The sequence below is a fragment of the Euprymna scolopes genome, chromosome 11 (genome assembly GCF_053919585.1).
Source record: "Euprymna scolopes isolate OS-2025 chromosome 11, ASM5391958v1, whole genome shotgun sequence".
In the NCBI taxonomy this organism is placed as follows: Eukaryota; Metazoa; Mollusca; class Cephalopoda; order Sepiida; family Sepiolidae; genus Euprymna; species Euprymna scolopes.
In genome coordinates, this window is record NC_136492.1 from 41,976,239 (window position 1) to 42,003,386 (window position 27,148).

General features: G+C 32.3%; 1 protein-coding gene across 1 annotated transcript in view; it reads right to left on the minus strand.

The window, feature by feature from the left end:
- LOC145287847 (glypican-3-like) overlaps positions 1 to 27,148 on the minus strand; it is a 534,331-nt gene that overhangs the window by 138,123 nt on the left and 369,060 nt on the right. Inside the window, exon 4 of the mRNA XM_080135722.1 lies at positions 11,075 to 11,334. Coding sequence (XP_079991848.1) covers positions 11,075 to 11,334 — 260 coding nt within the window. The remainder of the gene's footprint in view (positions 1 to 11,074; positions 11,335 to 27,148) is intronic.

Sequence of the window (27,148 nt, forward strand, 5' to 3'; positions counted from 1 at the left end):
ATATTAACCTGAAAATTTCTACATTCTGGCACAATATATGCAATCACCCATCTGGTACTGGCCAGGCTAACCATTGCTTAACTTCAGTGATCTAGCAAGAACGTGTGTGTAAATATGATTATGCAGCCTATGTTAGTGATGGGATCATTCTAATATTATTTTGATACAATTACTGATTTCATACTAAATTCCCGATTCTAATAAAAGTCCTGATTTTGATTCTGATTTTTTTTTTAATCTCTAAATTGTTAACTATAAAGTTGTCATTTTTTTTTCACGATTACCATAAAAACACATGTGCAGATATTTTCTCAAATGTAACAATACATTTGTGGAGGATGATCAATCAATTTTAGTTTTACTGGTAATTTTAAATCAATAAGTGTTTTTTCATGCTATAAGCAGAAGATTTTGCTGTAAACAAAAACAAATAAAAAAGCCAATTAAAATAATCGTTTTAAGCATCGGAAAATAGTCAAATTCTGATTTTTTTCAATAATTGTCCTAACACTAGTGTGTGTACATTATATATATATATATATATATATATATATATATATATATATATATATATATATATTCGAAAAAGTTGTCAAAAAACAAATATATAACAAATAAATGTTATCAAAGGCAAGACAAGCTAATTTTCAACCTAACTGAATAATTTTTTTGTGTTTTTATTTAATGTAAAATGTTTATTCAGTTCGAAAAACATCCAGTGTTTACCGATGTGTTGGAAAATTCAAAATGGCACCGAACTCTCTGATAAACACGGCAAGTTTGGGAAAATGAGTTAAAAATAAAACACTATACCACATACTGTTAAAAACTCACCGAATATATGTCAGCGTATGTCACGGTAACATATATTGCGCTAGTTTCTAACAGTATTTTGTATATTTTTTACCTAATTTTATACAGATAGAGATAAATAAAGATAGATAAATAAATACATAGAGAGGGAGATCCACAAATCAAAAGTAAGTAGCGACAGTCATAAAACAACGTTTTTCTTGTCATCCAGTTCGAATTCTGCCAGAAATAAGTTCATTTCTCTAAGCAAAAATTCCAGAAAGCATTTTTCAGACGCTTTAACTATACAGTAGGGCAATTCTACTTACTCAGGTAAAACAAGGTGGCGTCACTTTTTTGTGTTGGGCGATTCTTTTTTTTTTCTTCTTCAAGAAAAGGGGCGGATTTATGGACTGTAAGAAGGCAACAAAGATACTAATACATTCTGCTTGGAATTATGGATACAATACGCACACAACCCCACAGATAGAGGCAGACAGAACAAAGAAATAGCCGTGACAAAGAAACTCTTCTTTTCCCTGCAATCTCTTTCTCACAAAAGAGACGTTGCTAGCCTGTCTCTGCTCTACCGTTATTTTCATGGCAAGTGCTCGTCTGAGCTTCAATCTTTAGTCCCCCTTTACCAAACTTTCACAAAAACACTCGACTAGCTACAACCACTATCAACAATTTCCCCAATTCTCTATCCGATCTTAAATCTAAACGCAGATTCCACAAACAAAACTTCTTTCCCAGAGCTGGCCGCCTGTGAAACACTATACCGCTGGCCTACTTCCTGGCCAACTACAGAATAGTAGCCTTCAAGTCTAATGTAAACAAGTTCTTTGTTTAGCTTCAATATTCGGTTGTCCTACTTTTAGATTATAAAGTTAGTAAGAATGCCCCCCCCCCTCGTGCATACTTGGGGGTTTTGTTTGAAGGAGTGCACCTTCAAGATACCTGGCTTGTTATAATATACACACATCTATACAAGAAAGTGGAACCAGTCTATTTTATTTTACTTTTGTCATCGATATGTTAATTTCTACAACATAAATATTTGATTCCGAATAGGCAGTTCTTCTTGTGAAGCATGCCATCATGTTCTTCAGAACTATAAAATGTAATAAATTTAAATTCTTTTCAGAAAATATTCTATCCAACTAGGAATTATTTTCAGATGGATGCCATCTATGTTATCAGCAGCAAAAGTAAATTAAAATGGATGGCATCTACGTTATTAACCGTAAATACATTATTATTAATACTATTATTAATAATACTAATAATCTAATTGGAAACTGAAAATTCATTGTCATATACAGTGATATTCTTGATACAGAAATAAAATTTCCCTTATTCCAGAATGAGTTTATACTGTCACATAAAAGTCTGGGTTTTCGATTCTTAGAACAAAAAACATTTGCTAGAAATTATTTTAGTAAAAATAAAAAATATATTTTTTTAATTCTTGGGAATGTTGGCCAAATACATTTAAATTTAAACATTGGCTATAGATTGATGACATTGGCTATTCTGCTTTGAAATTATTTTTTAAAAAGTCAACTAAAACTTAGTTTTCTTTGATGATGATGATGATGATGATGATGATGATGATGATGATGATGATTGTTGAAACTGGTTAATGCTTTCTTCAATAAGACACATTTAATTAAAAAAAATAAGTTGCTGGGAATAATGCAAAAATCGGTTCCACTTAATTTTTTTATTTCTTTTGTGGAAGCAGTCTGATTAACATTAGTTGAGATATTTCCGTTTTCAGAGTTGACTGTTGCTTTCTACCTTAGACGTTTCTTCAACCTCATTACTTTTTAATTCAAACCGGTATCCCAACTTCAAATAATGTTTCATCACAATTCTATTCAACGCCTTAGGCTAATTAGTTCTACTTTTAGTGTTTCATTTATTTGGGAATAATACCGAAATCCGCTTTTTTTTTTTTTTTTTTTTTGTGTGAGATTGAATTTCATCGAAGAAAGGTTTCGTAATAATTCATACCATGTAATAGTATTAGCTAGTTATATATGTGTGAAAAAATGTTTGCATCTTTTCTTTATATATCGCAAATATAATTTCTTTAGCAACATGGAAGTTCCAGTAAATAGCTCAATAGTACAGAACTACAGTTATAAATAATTTAATTTTTCAAACATTCATGCCTATTTCTTTCTAAGTAAAATTTCTTGGTTTTCTAAGGAGTATACGTAAAAAAATTCAATATTGGCATACTGATAATGATTGTTTCTGTGTAATGAAACTGGTTTGTAAAATGTACAGAAGTTTTGAAATGTTGAAAGAAATGAATTGCTAAGATAAATAAAACCTTGGAACTTGGAATGTAGCTCTGTTGTTATTTGTATGCTTTGTTACGTTTAACAGACATTCAGCTTCTAAACAAAAAGCATTGGTATACGTAAAAGGTGAAATATAGCTGAAAAAACATTTTCCTAAAAACACACACACACATTATATATATATATATGCACACACACATGTATGTATTACACTATTATATAAAACGAACTTTGTGTGTGTGTGTGTGTGTGAGTTCGTACCCTATGGACTCAGAAATAGTTGGATCAATTTTTTTTTTAAATTTCACACCGAAGGTACTTGATGTGTCTGGGAGTGTTCTTACGTAAGTTTTGAATCAGAATGTGTCTGATAAGTACCTATTTACTATGCCTCCCCACGGGACAGAGTTAGACACCAGGGTCGTTTTTTAACGTGGAGAAAAGGTACAAAAATAAAAAATTGTCTCAGTCGTGAAGGACTGATCCTTCACCGAAAGAGAACAAGAAATGGAAGTGCAGCATCTGAAGAACAGATTGTATTTATTTGCTTCCCCACTAAGCAAATTAGGCACAAGGCCGTTTTTTAATGTGGAGAAGGAGGGAGGGGGAGGGAAAAGGGGGACCAGCTCCCGAGAGGTGGGAAATGGGAGCTGGATAGGAACTGTTGGTATGAAGGGATGCCCCTACATTGACCAAGGTCTGATATGTGGAGTTAACCCCACATATGGTCTTTGCTTGCAGTATCTGCCGGAACAGATGGTATTTATTTGCTCCCTCACCGAGCAAATTAGGCACAAGGCCGATTTTTAATGTGAGGAGTTAAGGGGAAATGGGGACCAACTCCCCGGGGAGTAAGGGAGCTGGATAGTGACAATTGGTATGAAGGGTTGCCCCTACATTGACCAAGGTCTTATATGTGGGGTCGCCCCCACATATGGTCTTTGCTTGCAGTATCTGCCGGAACAGATGGCATTTATTTGCTCCCCCACCGAGCAAATTAGGCACAAGGCCGATTTTTAATGTGAGGAGTGAAGGGGAAATGGGGACCAACTCCCCGGGGAGTAGGGGAGCTGGATAGTGAGAATTGGTATGAAGGGTTGCCCCTACATTGACCAAGGTCTTATATGTGGGGTCGCCCCCACATATGGTCTTTGCTTGCAGTATCTGCCGGAACAGATGGTATTTATTTGCTCCCCCACTGAGCAAATTAGGCACAAGGCCGTTTTTAATGTGAGGTAAAAACCAGCTCCCCTAAAAGTAGGCAAAAAGGGGGCACTCTGGTTACCAAAAATAATAATTGTCCCAGTATAGAGGGTTTCCCCTCCATTGACTGGTACAAATTATCTTAAGTGCAGTATCTGCCGGAACAGATACTACACTTTGATTTTGGCAAAAAGGCCAAGTATATATTTATTTGCTTCCCCACTGAGCAAATTAGGCTGGAGGCCGTTTTTTAATGTGGAGATAGGGGGAAAGGGGAGGGAAAGAGGGGATCCAGCTCCCGAGAGGTGGGAAGTGGGAGCCGGATTAGAAACTGTTGGTATGAAGGGTTGCTCCTTCAGTGACCAAGGTCAGATATGTGGGGTTACCCCCACATATGGTCTTTGCTAGTCATAGCTGGTCTGTGCTAGTCATAGCTTTGCAGTATCTGTCGGAACAGATACTACAATTTGATCCTGGCCCGAAGGCCAAGTAGTAGGAATGTAAGTTGAAAGAACTGAATGGTAAGATAAATAAAACTTGGAATGTAGCTCTATTGTTATGTTTGACATTCAGCTTCTAAACAAAAAGTGAAATATAATTGAAAAAAAAAAAAAAAAAACATTCTACATATATGCTGATCTGATAACATCCAAGTCTGAATAAAGCATATATTTCATCTATTTTGCATCGGTCGCGTAAAATAAATTAAGAATTATAAATTGTTTTGTATGTTTTTAAGCTTTTATTTAATTTGAAACACAACTAGTGTCGAGTATTAAGTTAGAACAAGAAAAAAATTGCTGATGTGAGTCAGTCATCTATGTAGCATCGATAATCGTTTGAAAATTGAACAAAATATTGGAAGAAACCCACCTATAATAAATGTCACCGCGATTTCAATAATTTGATCTTTAAATAAACTATTTTACTTCAAGACAATTTCCTACAATAATAAATGAAGAATTTGGAAATTGTTTTGAGATGGGCGTTATTATTATTTTGCATTTTTCAGCCTATTCACTCATCAAAGATGCTGGAAAGTTTGTTTTTTTTATATTTGTTTCTATTCAGTGTAAAATATACTCTTAAAAGAAATTAATTTATCACGGATAATTAGCCACTAAGATAAAAAAAGCAATCAGAGAAAATTTAATTAGCTGTACCAAATAAAATTTAATTAGCTGTACCAAATAAAATTTAATTAGCTGTACCAAATAAAATTTAATTAGCTGTACCAAATAAAATTTAATTAGCTGTACCAAATAAAATTTAATTAGCTGTACCAAATAAAATTTAATTAGCTGTACCAAATAAAATTTAATTAGCTGTACCAAATAAAATTTAATTAGCTGTACCAAATAAAATTTAATTAGCTGTACCAAATAAAATTTAATTAGCTGTACCAAATAAAATTTAATTAGCTGTACCAAATAAAATTTAATTAGCTGTACCAAATAAAATTTAATTAGCTGTACCAAATAAAATTTAATTAGCTGTACCAAATAAAATTTAATTAGCTGTACCAAATAAAATTTAATTAGCTGTACCAAATAAAATTTAATTAGCTGTACCAAATAAAATTTAATTAGCTGTACCAAATAAAATTTAATTAGCTGTACCAAATAAAATTTAATTAGCTGTACCAAATAAAATTTAATTAGCTGTACCAAATAAAATTTAATTAGCTGTACCAAATAAAATTTAATTAGCTGTACCAAATAAAATTTAATTAGCTGTACCAAATAAAATTTAATTAGCTGTACCAAATAAAATTTAATTAGCTGTACCAAATAAAATTTAATTAGCTGTACCAAATAAAATTTAATTAGCTGTACCAAATAAAATTTAATTAGCTGTACCAAATAAAATTTAATTAGCTGTACCAAATAAAATTTAATTAGCTGTACCAAATAAAATTTAATTAGCTGTACCAAATAAAATTTAATTAGCTGTACCAAATAAAATTTAATTAGCTGTACCAAATAAAATTTAATTAGCTGTACCAAATAAAATTTAATTAGCTGTACCAAATAAAATTTAATTAGCTGTACCAAATAAAATTTAATTAGCTGTACCAAATAAAATTTAATTAGCTGTACCAAATAAAATTTAATTAGCTGTACCAAATAAAATTTAATTAGCTGTACCAAATTAAAATTTAATTAGCTGTACCAAATTAAGAGCTTAAGTTAAATTCTACATAATGTGTACATAGCCACCTCCCCTTTGTATCCTCCAATAAAAACTTGTAAGACTTTTTGGGGTACAATTTGGCTTTTCTTTCATCTTTATTCAAGAAACAAATTATTTCCTAATGAGTGCAAATGACCTTAGCACAATTCAATTTTATCTGACATTTTTACAATTTTGAACAAAAGAATGTTTCTAATAAATACATTTTTCAAAATCGTCAAACTTACGAAAAAGTTTGATTTTTGCAATACTTGAATAAATTAGTATTATTGGTGCTTGTTAAGATAGAGTTGACGGATCGATTTTTTTTTCTAAATATGCCGTTTTAAGCAGCAGCAGCAGCAATAATAATAATAATAATAATAATAATAATAATAATAACAACAACAACAACTTAAGTGTCAAATCGGAAATAGTAATATATCCCAAAATTATGAAAATTCATTCATTGAGCAGAAAGTTATTTAGCTAAAAGTAATTTTGACGGAATATTGGGTAAAATTGCATTTTTCTTTGACGTTATAAAGTAAATAGTGAAGAATCCACACACAGGAGACGTAACTGAACGCAAAATTTAGATTAAACCAACATTTGTACCATATAGCGGTAGACTTTTTTTTCTATTAAAAACACAATAGCATTTTTTATACTCTATGAATTTTCGTAATTTTTGGATATAATTCTATTTCCGACATGACAATTAAGTACATAATATTGCTTTTGCTTAAAATGTCATATTAAAAAAAATCTCAACTATCTTAACTAGCACCATTTTATTTTCTTATTAAATAATAAAATACATTTTCAAAGTTAATTAAAAAAAAAAGGAGGAAAAAACTGATCAAGATATACATGTGACTGGGGACTGCTTGTAAATCTAATATTCCCTAGAAACTTCCCCCTCAGAAGAAGCTGACTCAAGCCAATTAAGGTGAATGCCGCACCAGGTATCAGCGTTTACATTTGTTTCTTCAAAGAAGCTTAAGGTATTATTTAGGTCAATCTTAGAGGACGTTCTTGAAGTAAATTTGGTGAGTAAAATTAGCAGTTTACAAAATTATAGAGAAAAGAAAAGATGTAAACATTTGTGGAAAGATGAGAGAGAAAATTCAAAAACGAATTCTTAAGTAAAGATGTTCAAAAAAGAAAAAAATACAAAATGAAAAAATAAAAATAAATAAAAACATACCCCCCCCCCTCTTCAGCATCTTTCTCACCCCCAAATATTTGAAGATCTCTTCTTGTGATCTTTGCCTCAGACAGCAAGTGGTTCGTTATTGTTGTCGTTCCAATGACTCAGCCTTATAATCTTTTTTTTTTCTTTATAATAACAACCACTTTATATCCTCAAGTATTTTAGACAGATACTCTTACATTTTTATAGTTGGCTCAAAGGGGTGGGGCAGAGGAAAGATGGGGGGGGGGCAACGGAAAAAAGAATTTACTTTTGTGTGCGCACGTTTATTATATAATATATTTATTTATTATATAATATATTTATTTATTATATAATATATTTATTTATTAAGCATTCATGATAACAAATCGTTTGGTAAATTATCTCTCCAGCATGTTAACGTTGCAAGTGAAATGAACACCAACAATGACAAGGGAAAAAGTTTAGAAAGAAGCCGACACTGAAGTTCATTGCGACCCCCCCCCCCTACACAAACAGTGTGTGTGTGTGTGTGTGTGTGTGTGTGTGTATACACACACACAGACTCACACATACAGTAGAACCCCGGGATACGGCATTAAAATTAATTAAATAGAGTACAGTACATAATCAAATAACATTATAAATACCACCGTAAGACAGGATAAATACCGTAACCAGGGGCCCGAAAATATCGTATTCCACATCGTAACCCGAAAAAAAAAAGTATCATAGAGCCAGCGTATCTCGGGGTTCTTTATATATATATATATATATATATATATATATATATATATATATATATATATATATAATAAATTCCACAGCCAAACAACGACGCAGCCCACAAGAGCCATGACATGGCTCTTGTGGGCTGCGTCGTTGTTTAGCTGTGGAATTTATTATATACAATCTCTCACATTCTGAAAATCATATATATATATATATATATATATATATATATATATATATATATATATATATATATATATATATATATATATATATATATATGGTAGCTTCTTTCAGTCTTAACAATCGAAACCTACTGTAAGGGTGCCTGTGCATGAAATGTTTGTGGCAAAAGTTGCGCAATCTCCAACACCACATCTCTCTGAAGTCGGCGTTGTTAAATACCAGTGGCAAGTTAAGGTTCAGGACGACTGGAAACAAATGCCGAGATAAGTGGAGTACACATACAGCACCTAGAATTCCCAAATGGTCACCCATCTGGTACTAGCCAGGCTCAACGTTGCTTAACTTCAGTGATCTGACGATAACCAATGTGTCAACAATGGTGGCACACAATAGAGCTCTTTAAATTTTCATACAAATCTATCACAAAATATATATATATATATATATATATATATATATATATATATATATATATATATATATATATATATATATATATATATATATATATATCAATATTTTATACTCCAAGCTTTTTTTGCAATAAAATAAAGTTTAGTTTTTAGTGTTGAGATGATTAATCGGAATTTGGAATGGGAAAACTTGGAACTTCTGAGAGTATAGGAATGTGTATCAGAAAAATTTGTGCATATTTTTCTGATGCCAAAAAACGATTCTTTTAATTATTTTTAAAAATTTTTTATTTTGTTTAAAAACAAAATCCTCCACTGCTAGTAGCTATAATAAAATAAATATTTATAATTTTAAACCTCTAGTAAAACCAAATGTATAGACCATCCCTCATTTTTATGCTTAAGAAAAATATCTGTACATTTAACATGTGGTTTGACGGTAATCAGGAAAAATAGCAACTTTATAGTTAAATATTTAGAGATTTATAAAGAATCGGATTGGGGAAAAATATTGGAATCGTCCCATCTGAAAGCTAGGTTAAGGTTAGTAAAAAGGTGTCGGTTCATCCAACTTGAAATCATTGCTTCATTAGACAACGTTTGGCTGTATACAACACAAATCGAAAAAGAAGAATTAAAAAAATATCTAACTATTTAAACAAACCAATTATATAACCTTTCATTTTCTCTTTCCATCGTTTAAACATCAATATCATGTAAGTAATGGTGTGTGAGGTTAGTACTTATTAATATAAACAGCTCCACTTCTAACGATATGAAAACTTTTTTCTATTTGGAACAACTTTTAACTATAACTTCTTCACAGCACACCAGTAATTATTTTATGACACACTAATGTACCACGGCACAGTGGTTGGGAACAACTGGTCTACGGTCTCTCTGTACAGGGGTTGGTCAGGAGGATACTTTTTCATACAACTAAACCCTGAGTAAATAGTCAAAATAACAGTATCCGCAGGCCTAAATAAGATATCCTCGCCATGGCTAACTCACACTGACTTTTAGAAGGAATGGTGCATTTTCTTCAAGTGATGTTACTTTAGGTAACAGCATGAAGCTGAATACTCCACCAGACTAGAGGAATTCTTGTCCTGGAATCCAGTAAAACGAAGAGACCACAAGAAAGACTATAACATTCTGAAATGGTGAATTGGAGAGAGGAAAAACATGTAATGGAATATTCGAATATCTATGCACCTCACATAGTGATCAAATGTTAGCCCCAGGAAAAGGGCCCCTTGATTTGAGAATTCAACTGAAGTAACTTGCTTTTTTTTTCTTCACTGAACACACAATTCCAAACATCCGGGCAATGCCGGGCACCCAGACTAGTAGTCTCTCTAAAACAAAATCAGTATTTTGTTTTTAAATTAACTTAAATATAAATCAATGTATGTCAATATTTACTTGTTTTCTCATGAGAGCAAAGTCAAACAAAAAGTAGATTTTAATGTGGGGGTGGGATCCAGTTACACCCAAAGGGGTCCCTTACAAAGTGCAATACTTATTATAGACAAATTTCCACATCTACTTTATTCTTAACAAGCAGAGTGGGGTTAGAATCATACCTTTCTCCTGGGTATACTGTACATATATAAGTAAATTTGTAAATACTAAATGTGTTGTGAACTTGGATTTTCACATATAATTAACCGCTTCTTCATAAGGACAGACAAGAAAGAGGAGAATAAAAAGTTGACCATGTTTTGTTTTTTTTGACATTCTAGTAACTCTTGTTTCCCTTTTTTTGTCCCTTAGTCCTCACATTCCATGAATTATGTTTCTGACAGAGAGGGAAGAATTGCTGTTTTCTTGGTTGGATCTATCTATTTAACATTTATAGTAGTTTTTTTATTTTTATTTTTGTTTTTTACCTTAGAGTTTTTTGTTTTTTATAGCACCTTACATAAAGTCGCTTCATGCTTTGTCTGGAGCTATTTGATAAAACATTCAGATTTCTGGATATAGATATAAGGACAATTATGTTGTTTTTTCTTCAATAGAAAAAAAATATTAGTAAACATATTTATGAATGTTAGATGCAAGAATTTTAGACTACTTACTGAGCAACGTGTGACCCATTCCAACATTTGATTTCTGAAATTGCCGGCTGATATTCTTGGTAGAACTTCTCAGTGAGATTGCGGTAAACTCCATCGGCAGAGAAAATTTTGAGTAACAAGTTAATTTGATCGTCCATATCAAGGAAAATTGGAGTCTCCATTTCGGTGGGGGTGGGTTTTGCGATGGGGACAACAACTGATACTGGAGCATTTTTCTGTTCTTTTGGGGCAGAAACCGTTTCTTTGCATTCACTCAGAATCTGGAAATAAAAGAAAAAAAAAACATGAGTTAACAATGAAAAAAAAGACAAAAAATTATTTGGCACATATATTCAGAGAGGTGGTTGCATTTATCATACTACTTGCCATGCTTAGAATGCTAATTTCTATTTTCCAAAGATTAAAAATGAAAAAAAATATATATTAAAAAAACAAAAGATATTAATAATAAAAAAAAAGTAATGCAAGTGACTTCAGGATGAAAAGGCAGAGAAGTATGAAGAACTGATCAGACGAAAAGATAAGAATTTCAAAAACTACCTAGTGAATATATCAAATATAATCGATGAACCAAGTGCAAAAAAGATACCAACAACTGCACCTGAAGGGACAGTTAGAATTTTAAAAACTTTCAGTAAGAATGCCTGAGATAGTAAGTGACTGTTTGGCATCCCGTAGGATGCCCCATTCTCAGCTAGAACAAACAAAAAAATTGAAAAGAAAAAATTTGTTATATACAGACATGAAAAAAAAAAAAAACAAAAACAGATATACTACAAAAATAATTCTTCTTTAAAATTCCTACTCCATTCGTCGACGGTCAGTACTCGGAACCGTATAAGTTGTAGTAAAAACGTTTCAAATAGAAATATATCTATTATATATCATCATATAAGTATAACATGGGTCGAAAGAGATATTAAAATTCTCAGAGTTTCAGTGGAGTAATATTATATATTCATCATCAAATTGCTACAAATCTTGGAATTCCACTTTTTACGGTTGACTTAGTGACTGCTAAATAATAATATAGTGGCAACATAAATATGAAACGGTTTTTTTTTTCATATTATTTTCAATCTGTATATTAAGAAAATCGCTACCACTTCTCATGTGTTTGTATTTCTAACCTTAATGTGACTATAGCTTGCCCAGCTCCAGCAAGACCCTCTGCCAGTGTTCATTATTAATTAATTTTATATATTATATATTATATATACACACACAATTGCAACTTTCTTTCTTTATTTTCTTTTAAAGTTTGTGAGTTTCTTTACTTTTGATGAGTTAAGGGCACAATAAATTAAAAATTGACATAATAATTACATGAATGATTCTGCACTACGAAACAGGTGTTGTCAAGAATTTATCATTTTAAGATGCTTAAAGTAATAAAGGGTCAGATGGACTACATCTTGAAATTTAGAATACAGACTTTTTTCATATAAAAATATATATTTGCCTACAACCTCTGCTCTTGATGGAGAGGAGACTAAAACTTGTTTCTATAGTTTCAAATGATCTGAAATAACAGTAAGAGAGACTTGATTCCAAATATTTCTAATCATATGTTATATCTCCCCTCTTTTAGAAATAGGATACGATTATGAATATCTCCAGTATCAAATAATCCTTATACAGTGTGGAATTTATGAAAACCAAAGAGGGGAGATATAACATATGAGAAATATTTGGAATCAACGCTGCTATTTCAGACCATTTGAAACCATAGCAGCAAGCTTTAATTTGCCGTCTATAACGGCAGAAGTTTGGAGAAAATATCAGTTGTCATTCATATGCAAAACAAGGACAATAAATGACTATGGAAATTTTTATAGCTGTAAAAAGTGCTAAAAATAGGCTCTATATGATGGATGATCCCCTTAATGCGAGACCTTAAGGGCTAATGTCACACAATTCAAATCATTACACTTCCAATGAACTTTCATTTGTTAAATTCTGATCCATAGTCGCTGAGATTTGGAACTTATACCACATTTTTTTGGTAATTTTATATATATATATATATATATATATATATATATATATATATATATTATATGTAGTATTGTTTAGTTATTTAAACAAAACCCCAAAAACACAATGTGTCTACCAAAAAGTGCTCAATGTTTAGAGACAGAGCAATACGAATATGTGGAATATGAAAACTAGTGGCTACACATATGCAAATATGTTTCAGTGACTAACCTGCTAGGGAAAATCACATCATCAGGCCAAGAATATCTCCAGAGAGAGATATTCTTGGCCTGATGATGTGATTTTCTCTAGCAGGGTGGTCACGGAAACATATTTGCATATGTGTAGCAACTAGTTTTCATATTCAACATATATATATATATATATATATATATATATATATATATATATATATATATATAAATAATAGTATCCAAATTGAATATTGAAATGCTCATATCTTTGGTTCCATGAGACGAAACTACATGAAAATGTGCAGGCTTGTTGAAGATTATAATACTATTCTATAGTTAAGATTTTATGACAATTGGTAAAAGCGAACCTATATTTTCAAACCAATAAAATTTTGCCTACGTTGGTATATACCAACGTAGGCAAAATTTTATTGGTTTGAAAATATAGGTTCGCTTTTACCAATTGTCATAAAATCTTAACTATAGAATAGTATTGTCCTGCAGGCCAGCTTCAGTTTTGCTGCTTCGGTTATCTCCACTTTGGCCTTGCTAGGCTACTGATATATGTACAAAGAGAGAGAGAGAGAGAGAGAGAGAGAGAGAGAGAGAGAGAGAGAGAGAGAGAGAGAGAGAGAGAGAATAGGAGGTAGATAAAATTTTTACAAGATCCTTTAGCTGTTCCAAGAATTCAAAATAATTTAGATTTGTGTACGATCATTTCAGAAACGATATCAACTTAATTCCTATGTAATCTCTTCATCAGCACAAGGAAGGAGATTAGGGAAGAGTTTACACCAAGTTAACATTCATAACCAATTGCATTATACATCGAATTGATGGGTAAGTAGTTATTTTGATGAGAAGCATAGTGCAGAATTGAATTACAAACATTGTATTTAGCCATGCAAAAAAAAAAATATTTTTCATTTGAAATATTTTGAATGACTAATAGTAATTTCCATGTTTTTCCTATAAATATTAGGGTTAGCTGTATAGTTACCTATCCGTTGTTGTTCTCATGTTCTGGCTTTAAACCTCTCTCTCTCTCTCTCTCTCACACACACACACACACACACACACACACACACACACACACACACACACACACACACACACACACGTGTCTGAAATATTAACTTCTTAAGTTTACATCCAAAGTTTGACATCAAAGTCATTACTCATTCAAAATGATGGAATGCGCACAGCAATATATCCACCGAGTGAAACAAAAAGAAAGACAGAAGGATTTTTTTTGAATAATGAAATTGTCATCTGATTGCAAAAAAGAAAAATGAATAAAAAATACTGAACATAATCAGAGAAATTGATGAGCATTTTTTAAATGTGAATTATAAAATAATAATTGCTGATAATGTCATCTTCCAACTAAAAATAGTCATTGGGAGATGGTGCAAAAAAGATGCACTCGGATGCATCTTTGCAAAATAGTAATTCACTCGAGGCTTAACCCCACTTTCCTCAACAAGGTATGAGAGGATAGTTAGTTGCAGTTTTTTGATTTTCATATGAAAATTGAGATTCAGGAAAATTAGAGAATTACTGGTGTTTATGCATGTGTGTGTGCGTTGCAGTGCTCAAAAATCAGTAACGGTTCTATGGAGATGGTCAAGCCACACCCTACAGTTACATGAATTCTTAATAGCAGGAAGAATTGAAAGATGAAACTTGGACGTTTTTTGAAACGGTCATTTTAGGAAGATCAAAGTTGTTTTCTTATTACTAATTCAATACCATTTTGACATTTCAGAAATCATACGGTACCATGTGTGTGTGTGTGTGCTTAGTATATATATATACATATATATATACATATATATATATATATATATATATATATATATACACACACACTTTGTTTTACATAAGCATTTATATGTTACTCCGCATTCATGAGTAGGTTTTAAGTTAGACAATTACAAGTAACTAAAGATCTCTTCAGGCGAGATATAACTTTACCCCTATAAATTTGCTTTTTTTGTGTGTATTGATATTCACATTAAAAACCTTTTTTCTATTTATTTAAAAAGAAAATACAACTTTGTTATATATGAGTAGTGGAATTGTATTCATCTACAAAAGATCAAGCTAACTTGCATATTCTTTTAAACATTTTAATTAATTCCCTATTAGGTTTTCAGTTTTCTTATGTGATGATCATCTTTAGTTAACTATTACGTGTAATTATGTTCATGCAGATATTCTACATGATTTATACTTGCGTAATATTTGCATAAAAAGTTTATAGTAAACACAAACTTCTTTCTATGAAAGGCGTGCAATAAGTAATTCCCCTGACCCACTTCCAGTTGTCTGATCTAGCTGAAATTTTTCATGTGCAATGATTTATATCTCTACGGGTTATGTGGCAAATTATAGCTCTGAACTAATTGTGGTTTCTGTTTTACAGGTGTTTGAAATGAGTCAGGTGTGAAATGGAGCCTGTTGAATGTCGAGCAGTGATCCGGTTTTTCTATTTGAAAGGATGTACACCACAGGGGACTTTTGATGAAATGAAAGAAACTTATGGTGATAATGCCCTAGAATATGACCTTGTAAAACGCTGGCATTGTGAATTCAAACATGGCCGGAAGTTTGTGGAAACATCTCCCAAACCTGACCCCCCCCCACTTCAGCCATTGATGAGGCATCTGTCCGTCAAGTTGAGGCTGCCATTTTGGAAGATCAGCGCATTACTATTCGCCAAATAACCCAAGATGTTAAGATTAGTACAGGGTCTGTGGAAACTATCATTCATGACCATTGATGAGGCATCTGTCCGTCAAGTTGAGGCTGCCATTTTGGAAGATCGGCGCATTACTATTCGCCAAATAGCCCAAGATGTCAAGATTAGTACAGGGTCTGTGGAAACTATCATTCATGACCATTTGCATATGCATAAGGTGTCTGCCAGATGGATTCCCAGATTGCTCACACCATTCCAGAAGTGAGAACACGTCGAGTGCTCGAAGATTAATTTGGAGATGTGCCAAGAAGATGAGTCAAAGTTTTTCAAAAGACTGATTACACAGGATAAAATCTGGGTCCATCACTATGATCCAGAGATCAAAGCCCAGTCAATGCAGTGGAAGCACTTGGACTCAACACCTCCAAAGAAGGCAAGGGTGCAGCCCTTTGCTAGCAAGGTCATGCTCACAGTCTTCTGGGACCAGGACGGAGTAGTGATGACAGATTTCCTGGCAAAGGGTACCACAATTACAGGAGTCTATTATGCTTCACTTTTGAGGAAATTAAGACAAGCTATCAAAATCAAGAGGCGGGGCAAGATCAGCAAAGGTACCCTCCTCCTAAAGGACAACACTCTGGTCTACAACTCACATGTCTTCAGATCAGAAGCACGGGTGTGTGGCGATGAAATCCTCCCCCATCCTCCCTACTCTCCTGACCTTGCAGCCTCTGACTTTCACCTCTTCCCAACCATTAAGTTGTTTTTGAAAGGAAAGCGTTTCCCAGATGATGCAGTCTTGATTTCTGAAGTCACGTCGTGGTTGGAGGACCAACCTGGGATGTTCTACAAAAACGGTCTCCAGAGCTGCATCAAACGATGGGAGAAATGCATAACTCTGGGTGGTTCCTATGTAGAGAAAGACTAATAACTGTGCCAAGTTTCGTTGCTCTACTGCTATGGGAAGTGGGTCAGGGGCATTACTTATTGCACGCCCCTCATATATGTATTTGTATATATATTTGTTTAAAAAGTTTTGCCTTACCAAACTCCTGTCAGTTTTTGATCTACAGACATAAAACTTAATATATAGGGTATTTAAACTCAGTCCAAACTTTATATTTGGATTTTAGCCAGGGAAAATCAGTGCAAAAATGTGAAAATTAAGGAAATGGAATTTGCCAGGTAGAGGTTGAACAATGGCATTATGAATATGCATGCGTAATGTAATAGCTATTAGTTCATGTTTTAATTTTTAGCCTTGCAGCAAACATGGCTTTCATAGCTCAAGCATTAACGTCAAAGAAAAAGTAAATTTTTAACTATACGTTTTGGTTTCGATTCTTAGTAGTGGTGCACGAATCATTTAGTTATTTTTTTTTTTTAACTTTTAAAATCATGACTGTATATTGGATCCACTATGATATAATAATGAATAAGAAATCTGCATTAATCAAAATATCATATTTAAGCGTATTTTACGAGCAGGCAATGCTGGGAGGCCTGCTAGTATATATCATCCAAACACGGTAGTGTTTGAATATATGGTTAAGTGTCAGCTTTAGTCATTTAGGACTGCTTTAAAGCTTCACCGCTCACTCATTTTTCGACCAAATTTCAAACAATTATTACAGTTTATACATCACCTTCTCAGCTGTATTGTGAAAAAAAAAATTTCAATTGTCGTGGAGTAAAACAAAATTATGATGGATTTTCTGGTGTTCAATATCGTCAAAAAACGTAAGGAGGTGAGCGACATTTTTTTATGGCTGGTTTTCATAACAACCACACCCTTTAATGACTACTGTTGTTACTAATTCAATGCTCTCGCGAAAAACGAAGTAACAAGTGAAACAGGAAGAATGAAAGGGAGATAATTGGAGGGGATTTATTGAAAGCAGACGTGTCCCGTACATTGTTGTTACATATATGTATGTTATGTTTATGGGGGCAAAATATAAGACTGAAATTAAACGAACAAGTGAATTTATTAGAAGCCTGGAAAAATCATGGATTACAATAGAAAAATGTGAGCATGAAAAGTAATATGGTTAAGTTTAAAGATGGAAAAGTAAAGGACTAGTTGTTAAAACTGGAAAAAAAAAGGACAAGATATTCTAGTAAAAAATATAATAAATTTATAACTTAAAATATTGCAGCATTAAGAATTTTTTTTAAAATTCAATTTATAACATTATATAATCAATTCTTAACGCTGCAATATTTTAAGTTATTAATTTATATTTTTTACTAGAATACCTTCTCCTTTTATTTTCCAGTTTTAACAACTAGTCCTTTACTTTTCATGCTTGTATTTTTCTATTGTAGTGTGTGTGTGTGTGTGTGTGTGTGTGTGTGTGTGTGTGTGTGTGTGTGCGTGTCTTATATGTAAAGTAAGATTTTCTACTATTTCAATGACCAATCGCTTATTATTATTATTGCATGTTTCCAGAAAAAAAAATAGTTTCGTTTGAATTCACCAATTTTCATATTTTATCTGGTTAACTATTATTTCTTTAGTTTGCCTTGCGCGCACACACAGACACACACAGTCACACAGACACACACACAAAGACAAAGTGATAGGAATAATAAGTAGAATTCTACTCCAGATGGAAATGCCATGTTCAAAACCTTTGCACAAGTAAAAAATCTATTTTAACTTAATAACTTTGACTTATTTAAACTGTCTCAACTTATGGTAAAACGTTTCTATTTAAAATGTAACTTGACCATCTAAGAACTTTTAAACTTGTTTCGATATATTCGCATCGATACTATGGATGCTTGTGTTTTACCAGATTTCTAACCATAATTATTTAAATATACCTGCATTCTTGGATATCACTGTCCTTTTACACTTTTTTGAACATGATGAGTTTCAGGTTTCAATTTTTATGTTAACTAGCAATTCGATACTTTTATTTTAATAGTTGATTCCCTCTGAAGCTAAAGGCCTAATTTTGGAAACTCCATGGAATAAGAATAATCTTGTTCACTAATCCTTGTTTTTAAATAATTTTTATAAATGTTAATTGTTTATCTTCCCTTTGTGTGTGTGTGTGCGCGCATTCGCGCGTGTAAAGTAAGACTTTCTGGGATATTTTAATCGCTTATACTCCCAGAAAAAAAAAAATTAATTTAAATTCACCGATTTTTATTTCTATCCAGTCAGCTGTTATTTCTTTAGTTTGTTTAAAAATTTCAGCGTTAGAGTGAGAGTGACTATCCTCCTTCCACACACAGTAATAAGTTCTCATAGAAACAGGATAAAACCAATTTTAATGCCAATATGGAAGTGTTCCTTGTATTCCACTCTGGCTGCAATCTTTAATGCAAATTTAAAACATTTAAACAATTTGCAATAATGATATAAAACCAAAAGCTAATTATTTTAATTATGTTCTGCTGCAGTTTCATGACAAGTCAACATCAACACAAGGATTATTAGAATATCACACTGCAGTAGAGCACAATTAAGATGATTAAATTTGGAAAACATAAAAACTCATACAAGTTCATTGGATGCAAATAATTCAACATATAATATTGGTATAAAAATGGGAATCCTTTGTGGTCGTTTGATGTAACTCTTCTAAGCAGCAATTGCAATAAACTTAATTTTGATGATGTAAATTTTTTCAAAGGGAGATACATCTTATATATAAATATAGATTTCGTCTGTCTGTCAAGATTTTTTCATCAGTCACAATTGTTTTTACAGGTAATTTGTGGAATTAATAGCAAAGATCTTAACCACTTTTAGAAATGAAAAATGTTGCATTAATAGTGAATAAGTTCCAAATTAATAATATGAACGTCGTTACCAGAAATCGAAACTTTCAGATCTTCAATCTGACGTTCTACGAACTGAGCTATTTGAACTTCCTAATAAATAGAGCCTGCAAGATTAACCTAATAAATTTGAGCTCTGACGTGACGTCATGGATTTGTGATTTACGTTATGTTTCAAAGCATGAAGTTAAACACAAGCAATGATAAAAAAATGGGTAAACATTATCGATAAAGTTGAACACAATTTATTTTGCTTTAACTTTTTTTTATGTAATTCTTTGACAATTATGAAATCCTCCCTGTCTATTAATTGAAAAAGAAAATAATACACCGGTAAAATCTTATAGTCATTCTCATGTTTTCACAGAAATAAACTGATGTATTTAATTATTTGTGCTGCAGAGTTCACAACATGACGGGAAGTTTTCGTGTCATCTGTGATAGGGCTAGCCTCACTGTAGCAAGCAAAAGCAAAACATTCATCTTCCAAATTTATTATTCCGATAGTGTTTTCTAGTGTTTGCCTAAAAATGTTAATTTCAAATTTCACTACATATTGACATTAAAACGATTTAAAAAAAATTTTTTCAAGGGAACACTGCTTATCAAGGCCCAAAAGACACTGGAGAGTAAGGGTTAATGAATGTCAGGAGATCAGTGAAACAATATCATAATGGTCGATAAAGGTGGAAATTGGATAGAATTTGATTATTTTTAAGAGAAGGACTCAACAAGACGTTTTTTTTTTAATTTTTTAAATTGGATTTGAAAACGACCATGCTCGGTATTATATTCCATAGACATATACGGCTCATAATTCTAGTTTTATAAAAAAGTTTGCCAATTTTTTCAATTTTTTTCTTTTTTTAAGTAACATTTGATGGAAGGAGTATTCTAGTACTATGATGACAATAAAATTGTTCTTCACAAAAAATTATTCATTTGAAAAAATAAAATTATTCATTCGAAAAAGAAAATTATTCTTCACAAAATAAAATTATTTTTCACAAAAAATTATTCATTTGAAAAAATAAAATTATTCATTCGAAAAAGAAAATTATTCTTCACAAAATAAAATTATTTTTCACAAAAAATTATACATTCGAAAAATAAAATTATTCATTTGAAAATAGAAAGGAATAAAACAAAAATGTTCCTAATTTAGTAGTGAATATTAATGACATAAATAAACACAGTGTAAGGTTCAGGTATAACACCCATGCGGTAAGCCTCCTCCTCAGAGGAGGAGTTTTCGTATGATGTCCTCTTGATTTAAATAGGCGATGAGTGGGTGTCATGAAGAGAGGATCAGGCCATCTCAACTAGCAATCATGTGCAATTCTTGGCTCTCCTTGTCATAATGACAACGAAAATATCCACGAGTAAATGTCAATGTGCGAATAAAAAGAAGAGAGATGAGTAACTTCTCAATTTCAAACAGATACGCAGAATGATGGCCGAATTATTTTGAAGGGTGATATTTTAAAAAATGAGGCATCATGGGTAATAAGGAGTTGATTTAATATAATCAACTTTTGTATCTACTACAGGAGGAGGAGGAGGAGGAGGAGGAGGAGCTATGATTCTTATTATACAAACAACAGTGGACTAATTCAGTTCATCCAATGTTTGTCCTACTTTTTCACAATGTGTCTGTCCCTATTTACCAGCCTCCCCATAAGGACAGAGGTAGACGCATGGTATTTTAAAAATTTTTTTCAATGTAGTGAAAATTCAGCTTGCCTAAAAGGGACACTGGATTGAGGCAAAAATAAAAATGATTTCGGTTTAGGATTTTCTTTCATTGACCAAGAATAGAAAAGATGAAGTGTATAGGCAGAAGACGCTACACTTTGATCCTCCATCACAGAAATTACACAACTATTGGTATTTGTTTGTTTCCCCACGAGAGCAAAATGTGATACAAGGTCGTTTTTAATATGAGGGAAACCAGCTCCTAAAAAAAAGATACTCTGGAATTAGGTAAAAATAAAAATTGCCTTAGTATAGGTTTCCCCTAGATTGACTAAATTAACTTACGTGTAGCATCAGAACAGGTACTACACTGTGAAAAATTTATTTTGGAAAAATACAAAAAGAAATTAGGCATTAGGCCATTCTAAAGTGTTGTAATGGATGTCTATGGTGATCCTTGTCACTGTACCTTATATATGTCTATTATTTTCCTAGAATCTTCAATCACCATAATACCACATTCACTCCAAGGGTTGTCCTACTTAAGATTTCCAAACCGATTGTTTTTTTTGCTTTTTTAAATAAATATAAACATAAATCGTTTTTATTGAAATAATTCCATTAGCATGGAGTTGGAACCCCCCCCCCCAAAAAAAAAATACAAACAGATGTAAGATCCTCCCAACCCTTTCTAAATGGTAAAGCTAATAAAAAAATGAAAAATATTCTAAATGGTAAAGCTTCCACTGTTTTCAGGCTGGATGGGGACTGGAAACAAGCAGGTTCATCTCTAAGTGAGGCTGAAATCTAGATGGGAAAAGAAGAAATGAGGTGGGGGGGGAGTTGGGTGTGATCTTAGTCCCAAGGCCAGGATCATGTATCTATTTACCTGCCTCCTCAAGACAGCTGAATCAAGATCAATATGGCCACGTAGCCAATATTTAAGATTACAAGTACTCGTAACGGCATCTGATTGAACTGATTAGCTATCAATAAGAAGTGATCGGTCCAAGAAGTACATGGAAAAGCAACTAAGCACAGAAGAGGAAGTGCATATTGATACACATTTACATGCCACGATTCAAACATGGATGGAGTATTGTTGTCGCATCTGGACTCATCCATCTAATACTCATCTCTCACTCTTAGACAAGATCCAAAACAGAGTCTCAAATCTAATAGGCCCACACTATCAGCTAAGCTCCAACTTTTGTCCTATCACCCCAATGTCATACCCCTATGCTTGTTGTACGTGCTTTAATGGAATATGCTCTGGTGAACATATACTCAAGCAACAAAATCTCACCCAGTCACTGTTGAGGGTTCTAGATGTCAAGTAGCCTTCACCCCCGACTTTGGAATTTTTCCCCTGTTTCTCTAACTGTATTGGTTAGTCTGCATGAGTTTAAATGTAATGTGAACAGACAGCTCGCTGCTCAACTCCCCACAATGCCCTAATAGATACAACACCAATAGTAACCGATAATGTTCTTAAATGGCAATGTGCCTTGTTTGGAGTGTAAAATAGTAAAAATAAATTTAAAAGAAAAAAGAACAAGATATATTTTTCAAATTAAATTTTTCCAAGGAGACATGTTTGATAAAAGATCAGTTCACAGTTAAAGATTGGAATACTCCTTAAACCTTCAGGATCCGAACAAAAAAAAAATATCTTCTCTCACCTTTCTTTGGCATGCCCCATCAAATATCAAGTTTCAAGTCTGCAGACAGAGTAGTTTAGTGGAGACCATTCCGCAGACAAATAGAAATATAGATATGATGCAACTTTCTACAAGGAATTCAATGATTTACTTTTTGTTTCAGGTGTTTTACAATATCATAATATCCGAGTTTGTATTCTTACCGGATATCCATAAACATTAAAGACGTTTTTATTTTAAAAATTAGAATGATAATATGGAGTTCAGGATTGGGAGCATGAGCACACAGAGTTGTTGTTATTGAAGGAGAAATATCAGGTGGCTCTCTTAGTGTGTGTATGTGTGTGTATATATATATATATATATATATATATATATATATATATATATATATATATATATATTAGCAGAAGTACCCGTCATTGACTGAGTTCAAAAACAGCCTACAGAAATTGGACTGTGATTGATGAAAGTATGATAGGTTATGAAAAGGAGGGGGTTGTAAAGAGATAGGTTTTGATACTCAAAAATGTTACCCTTAGCAAAATATGATGAAAGTGAAGATAATTTTTGCGAAAATATATTTTTTTATATCAACTTTGTTTCCATTCGTAGCCAAGAGTGACCAACAAAATGATGTTTCCTTACAAAGAGAAAATGTTATATAAATAATAAAATAAATATACAAGAAATAAATGTTACCATAGTCAATAAATGTTATTTTTATGGTAGAAAAGTTCATTAGTTTGTATTTTTAAGTAGTTTGTAAAAATAAAAAAAAATTTTTTAATTCACGAACCGGTTTAAAAAAAAAAATCAAAATGGCAGCGACTTTGAAATAGAGAGCGCCATTTTCAATTTGAAGAGTGGCACCCGAGCATTCTGTGTTAACAATTTAAGAGAAGTCCGTGAACGTAAGAAATATTTATAAACATATTTTAATGTTTTCCGTTATTTTGTGCTTGAGGAATAGTCGATTATAGCATGTGTAGTTTATATAAAAATTCATTTAAGTAGTTATCGCCTCAAATTTCGTTTTAATTTCGGTTCGCTGAAATTATTTCACGTAAAGAGCATTAAAAAATATTTCAAAACAAAAAAAAACATGAACTGAACTTTTATTGACTATGGTAACATTTATTTCTTGTATATTTATTTTTTCGGGTAGTCGGTTTTGGGTTTTCTGCTAAACACTCTTACTAAATAATATCGACAAAATATCGAAAAACAAAGAAACAAAAACAGTTTTGAAAAATAATGAAGCTTTACTTACTTTAGTAAAATAATCCGAAACAGCAAAATGGGATATTAAAAAAGTAAACACGTAATTACTTTAGTTTGTTAAAGCAAAGAATCGATATTAATATGAATAAGAAGAAAATATGCCCTTTTCAAGCAGAACAGCTTTGTTTCAGTTTTACAGTATTGAACGGTGTAGTATTGCGCCATCGGATTCAGGGTTGTACTATTGTAATGTAAAGAAAGGGTTGTAATCAACTGAATTCCTTCTAGTACACCGACAAAAAAGCTTAAACGGATATATAAATAAAAAGGTTCATGTGAGCAGGACTTTTTCCTTCTTTTGACACGATAACAAGTAACGTTCTTTTTTATTATTTATCTATTTTCGAAAGAATGCCACGTGCAAGTGGAGAAGGAAAAAAAACGGAGTTATGCAAAATTTGTGTCGAGAATTGTCTAAAGTTGCGACTTTTTTTTTGGCTTTCACTTTAATAAGAACATGAATTCATGAGGTGAATTTATTCGACACAATATGATTCAACTCAAAAAAATAAATTAAAGCTAACGTGAATTGAGATTGAAGTAAAGGTGTTATTGTGGACCGCAGACCCCACAATTTTTATGAACTACCGTTCTGCGAGATCAAACATACACATTCCTGAACCTAGATACATCTTCTATCATTATATGTAATCAGTTTTTTTAAATAGTCAACCATATAGGAGCCTATTCGTGACCAGACACACACACACACACACACACAGGCGTTCAGCTTTATATTATAGATATATATATATACACACACACAAACTTTTTATTTGTTTTACATAAGCATTAATATGTCGCTACACATTCATGAGCATGTTTCGGTAAGTTAGTTACAAGTAACCAGAGACCTCTTCAAGCGATATTATTGAGTAGTCTTATATGAACCTTGTTAAAACTTCATTGGTTGCTTTACCTCTGGAAAATAGTAACCTGGAATAATTAATATATATATATATATATATATATATATATATATATATATATATATATATACTTAGTAAAAATGGTAATTAGTAAAAACCTGAAGAAAGTGCGCAATACTACTGCAGAGCAAATATGTGTTTTATTTTTTATTACCGTTTTTATCTGTTTAGTTACACATGTTTCGGTTACTGAATCGTATTAACGATCCAGTAACTTTGTCATATATATATATATATATATATATATATATATATACACACACACACATATATATGTATGCAGCTAGTTGCTACATTTATTAGTTGATGCTCAAAATAGGTGATTAGGTGACAGAACATATGTAGACTGAAGATTGTAGAGATAAAATAAACTTTGGTTTGATGATTACAAGGCAAGAAACTGCCGATCATCAGGCGTTGTTGCTTTTGTGTTTATGATATTCAAACTTCCGTATAAGGCTGTACATCTAAATATGAAAACATCTTTACAGAGATGGAGAGAATTATTTAATGAGATATAGAGAGAAAAAAGAATAGAGAAAGTGATATAAGAAAAGAGAGAGATGGAGAAAAAGGAGAGGAGATGGAAGATGGAGGAAAGAGACTGGATATATATATATATATATACACACACACACACACACACAGAAATAGAGAGCGAGATAGAGAAATGGAGAGAGAGATAAAGAAATACTGGGATAGAGATTGAGAAATAGAGAGAAATAGAGAGAGAGAGAAATAGAGAGAGATAGAGAGAGAGAAAAAAGAAATAGAGAGAGAGAAAGAAAGAGAAATAGAAAAAGAGGAATAAAGAGAGAGAAAGAGAGAGAGAGAGATAAAGCAAGAGAAGGAAAATAAGAGATAAAGAGAGAGTGAATAGATAGGAAACTGATAAAGGGAAAAATGTGTGTGTGTATATATATATATATATATGTGTGTGTGTGTGTGTGTGTGTGTGTGTGTGTGTGTGTATATATATATATATATATATATATATATATATATATATATATATATATATATATATATATATATCAAACCAGTAACAAGATCTGAGGAGTCTATTATATACAAGAGAGTTGTGACTGAGCGCGCACACAAGAGAGAGAAAGAGAGAGAAAGATCTTGTGAATACTATTGCTTGATGGCACCCAAAGTGCCACCAGCTAAAAGGGAAGAATTTTGTGCATTCACTTACTCAAAGAGTTTTTCCGAATCCGACGTTTTTACTCTCAACAGAAGAGAAAAATAAGCCAAGAACGCTTTGCCAAACATCTTTTAATGCTTTTAGTTGTCAAAAGTACTTCGATCTTCTTCTCTTCATCTGATTACAGCATCCCCCCCCCCAATAAGTCGATCGAATTACAAAGAAACTTAGTCACCTTGATTAATGAAATGAAAATCGTTCTCTTTTGAAAGTGAAATTCCTCACCTTCACACTCTACATGGAAGGAGGAAGTAGGAGGCTAAAGGGGAGGGGGAATAAAATCAAAAGAAAATTACGGAGGGGGGGGGGACACAAGTGGCTGGTTTGTATTTCAACGCGTGAAAGATACGAGATCACTTGCAATTGTTGCAAAAACAAAACTTGCACGAAATTCAAATCGATAGCAGATTTTAGAAAGGATTTCGTTTAAGATTTTTTTTTTAAATGGTAATGCCAACGTTATTAGAATAAAAATGAAATAAACATCCATTCAAAAAATTTGTCATTACATACACCACCTTCACTTCTTCATAATATTTGTCTTTGATCTTGTAGAAATGAGTGATGCAACTCAAGGCCATACCTATAACAGGCCAAGACATCTAAGATTCCACGTCTTTTGCTGGAG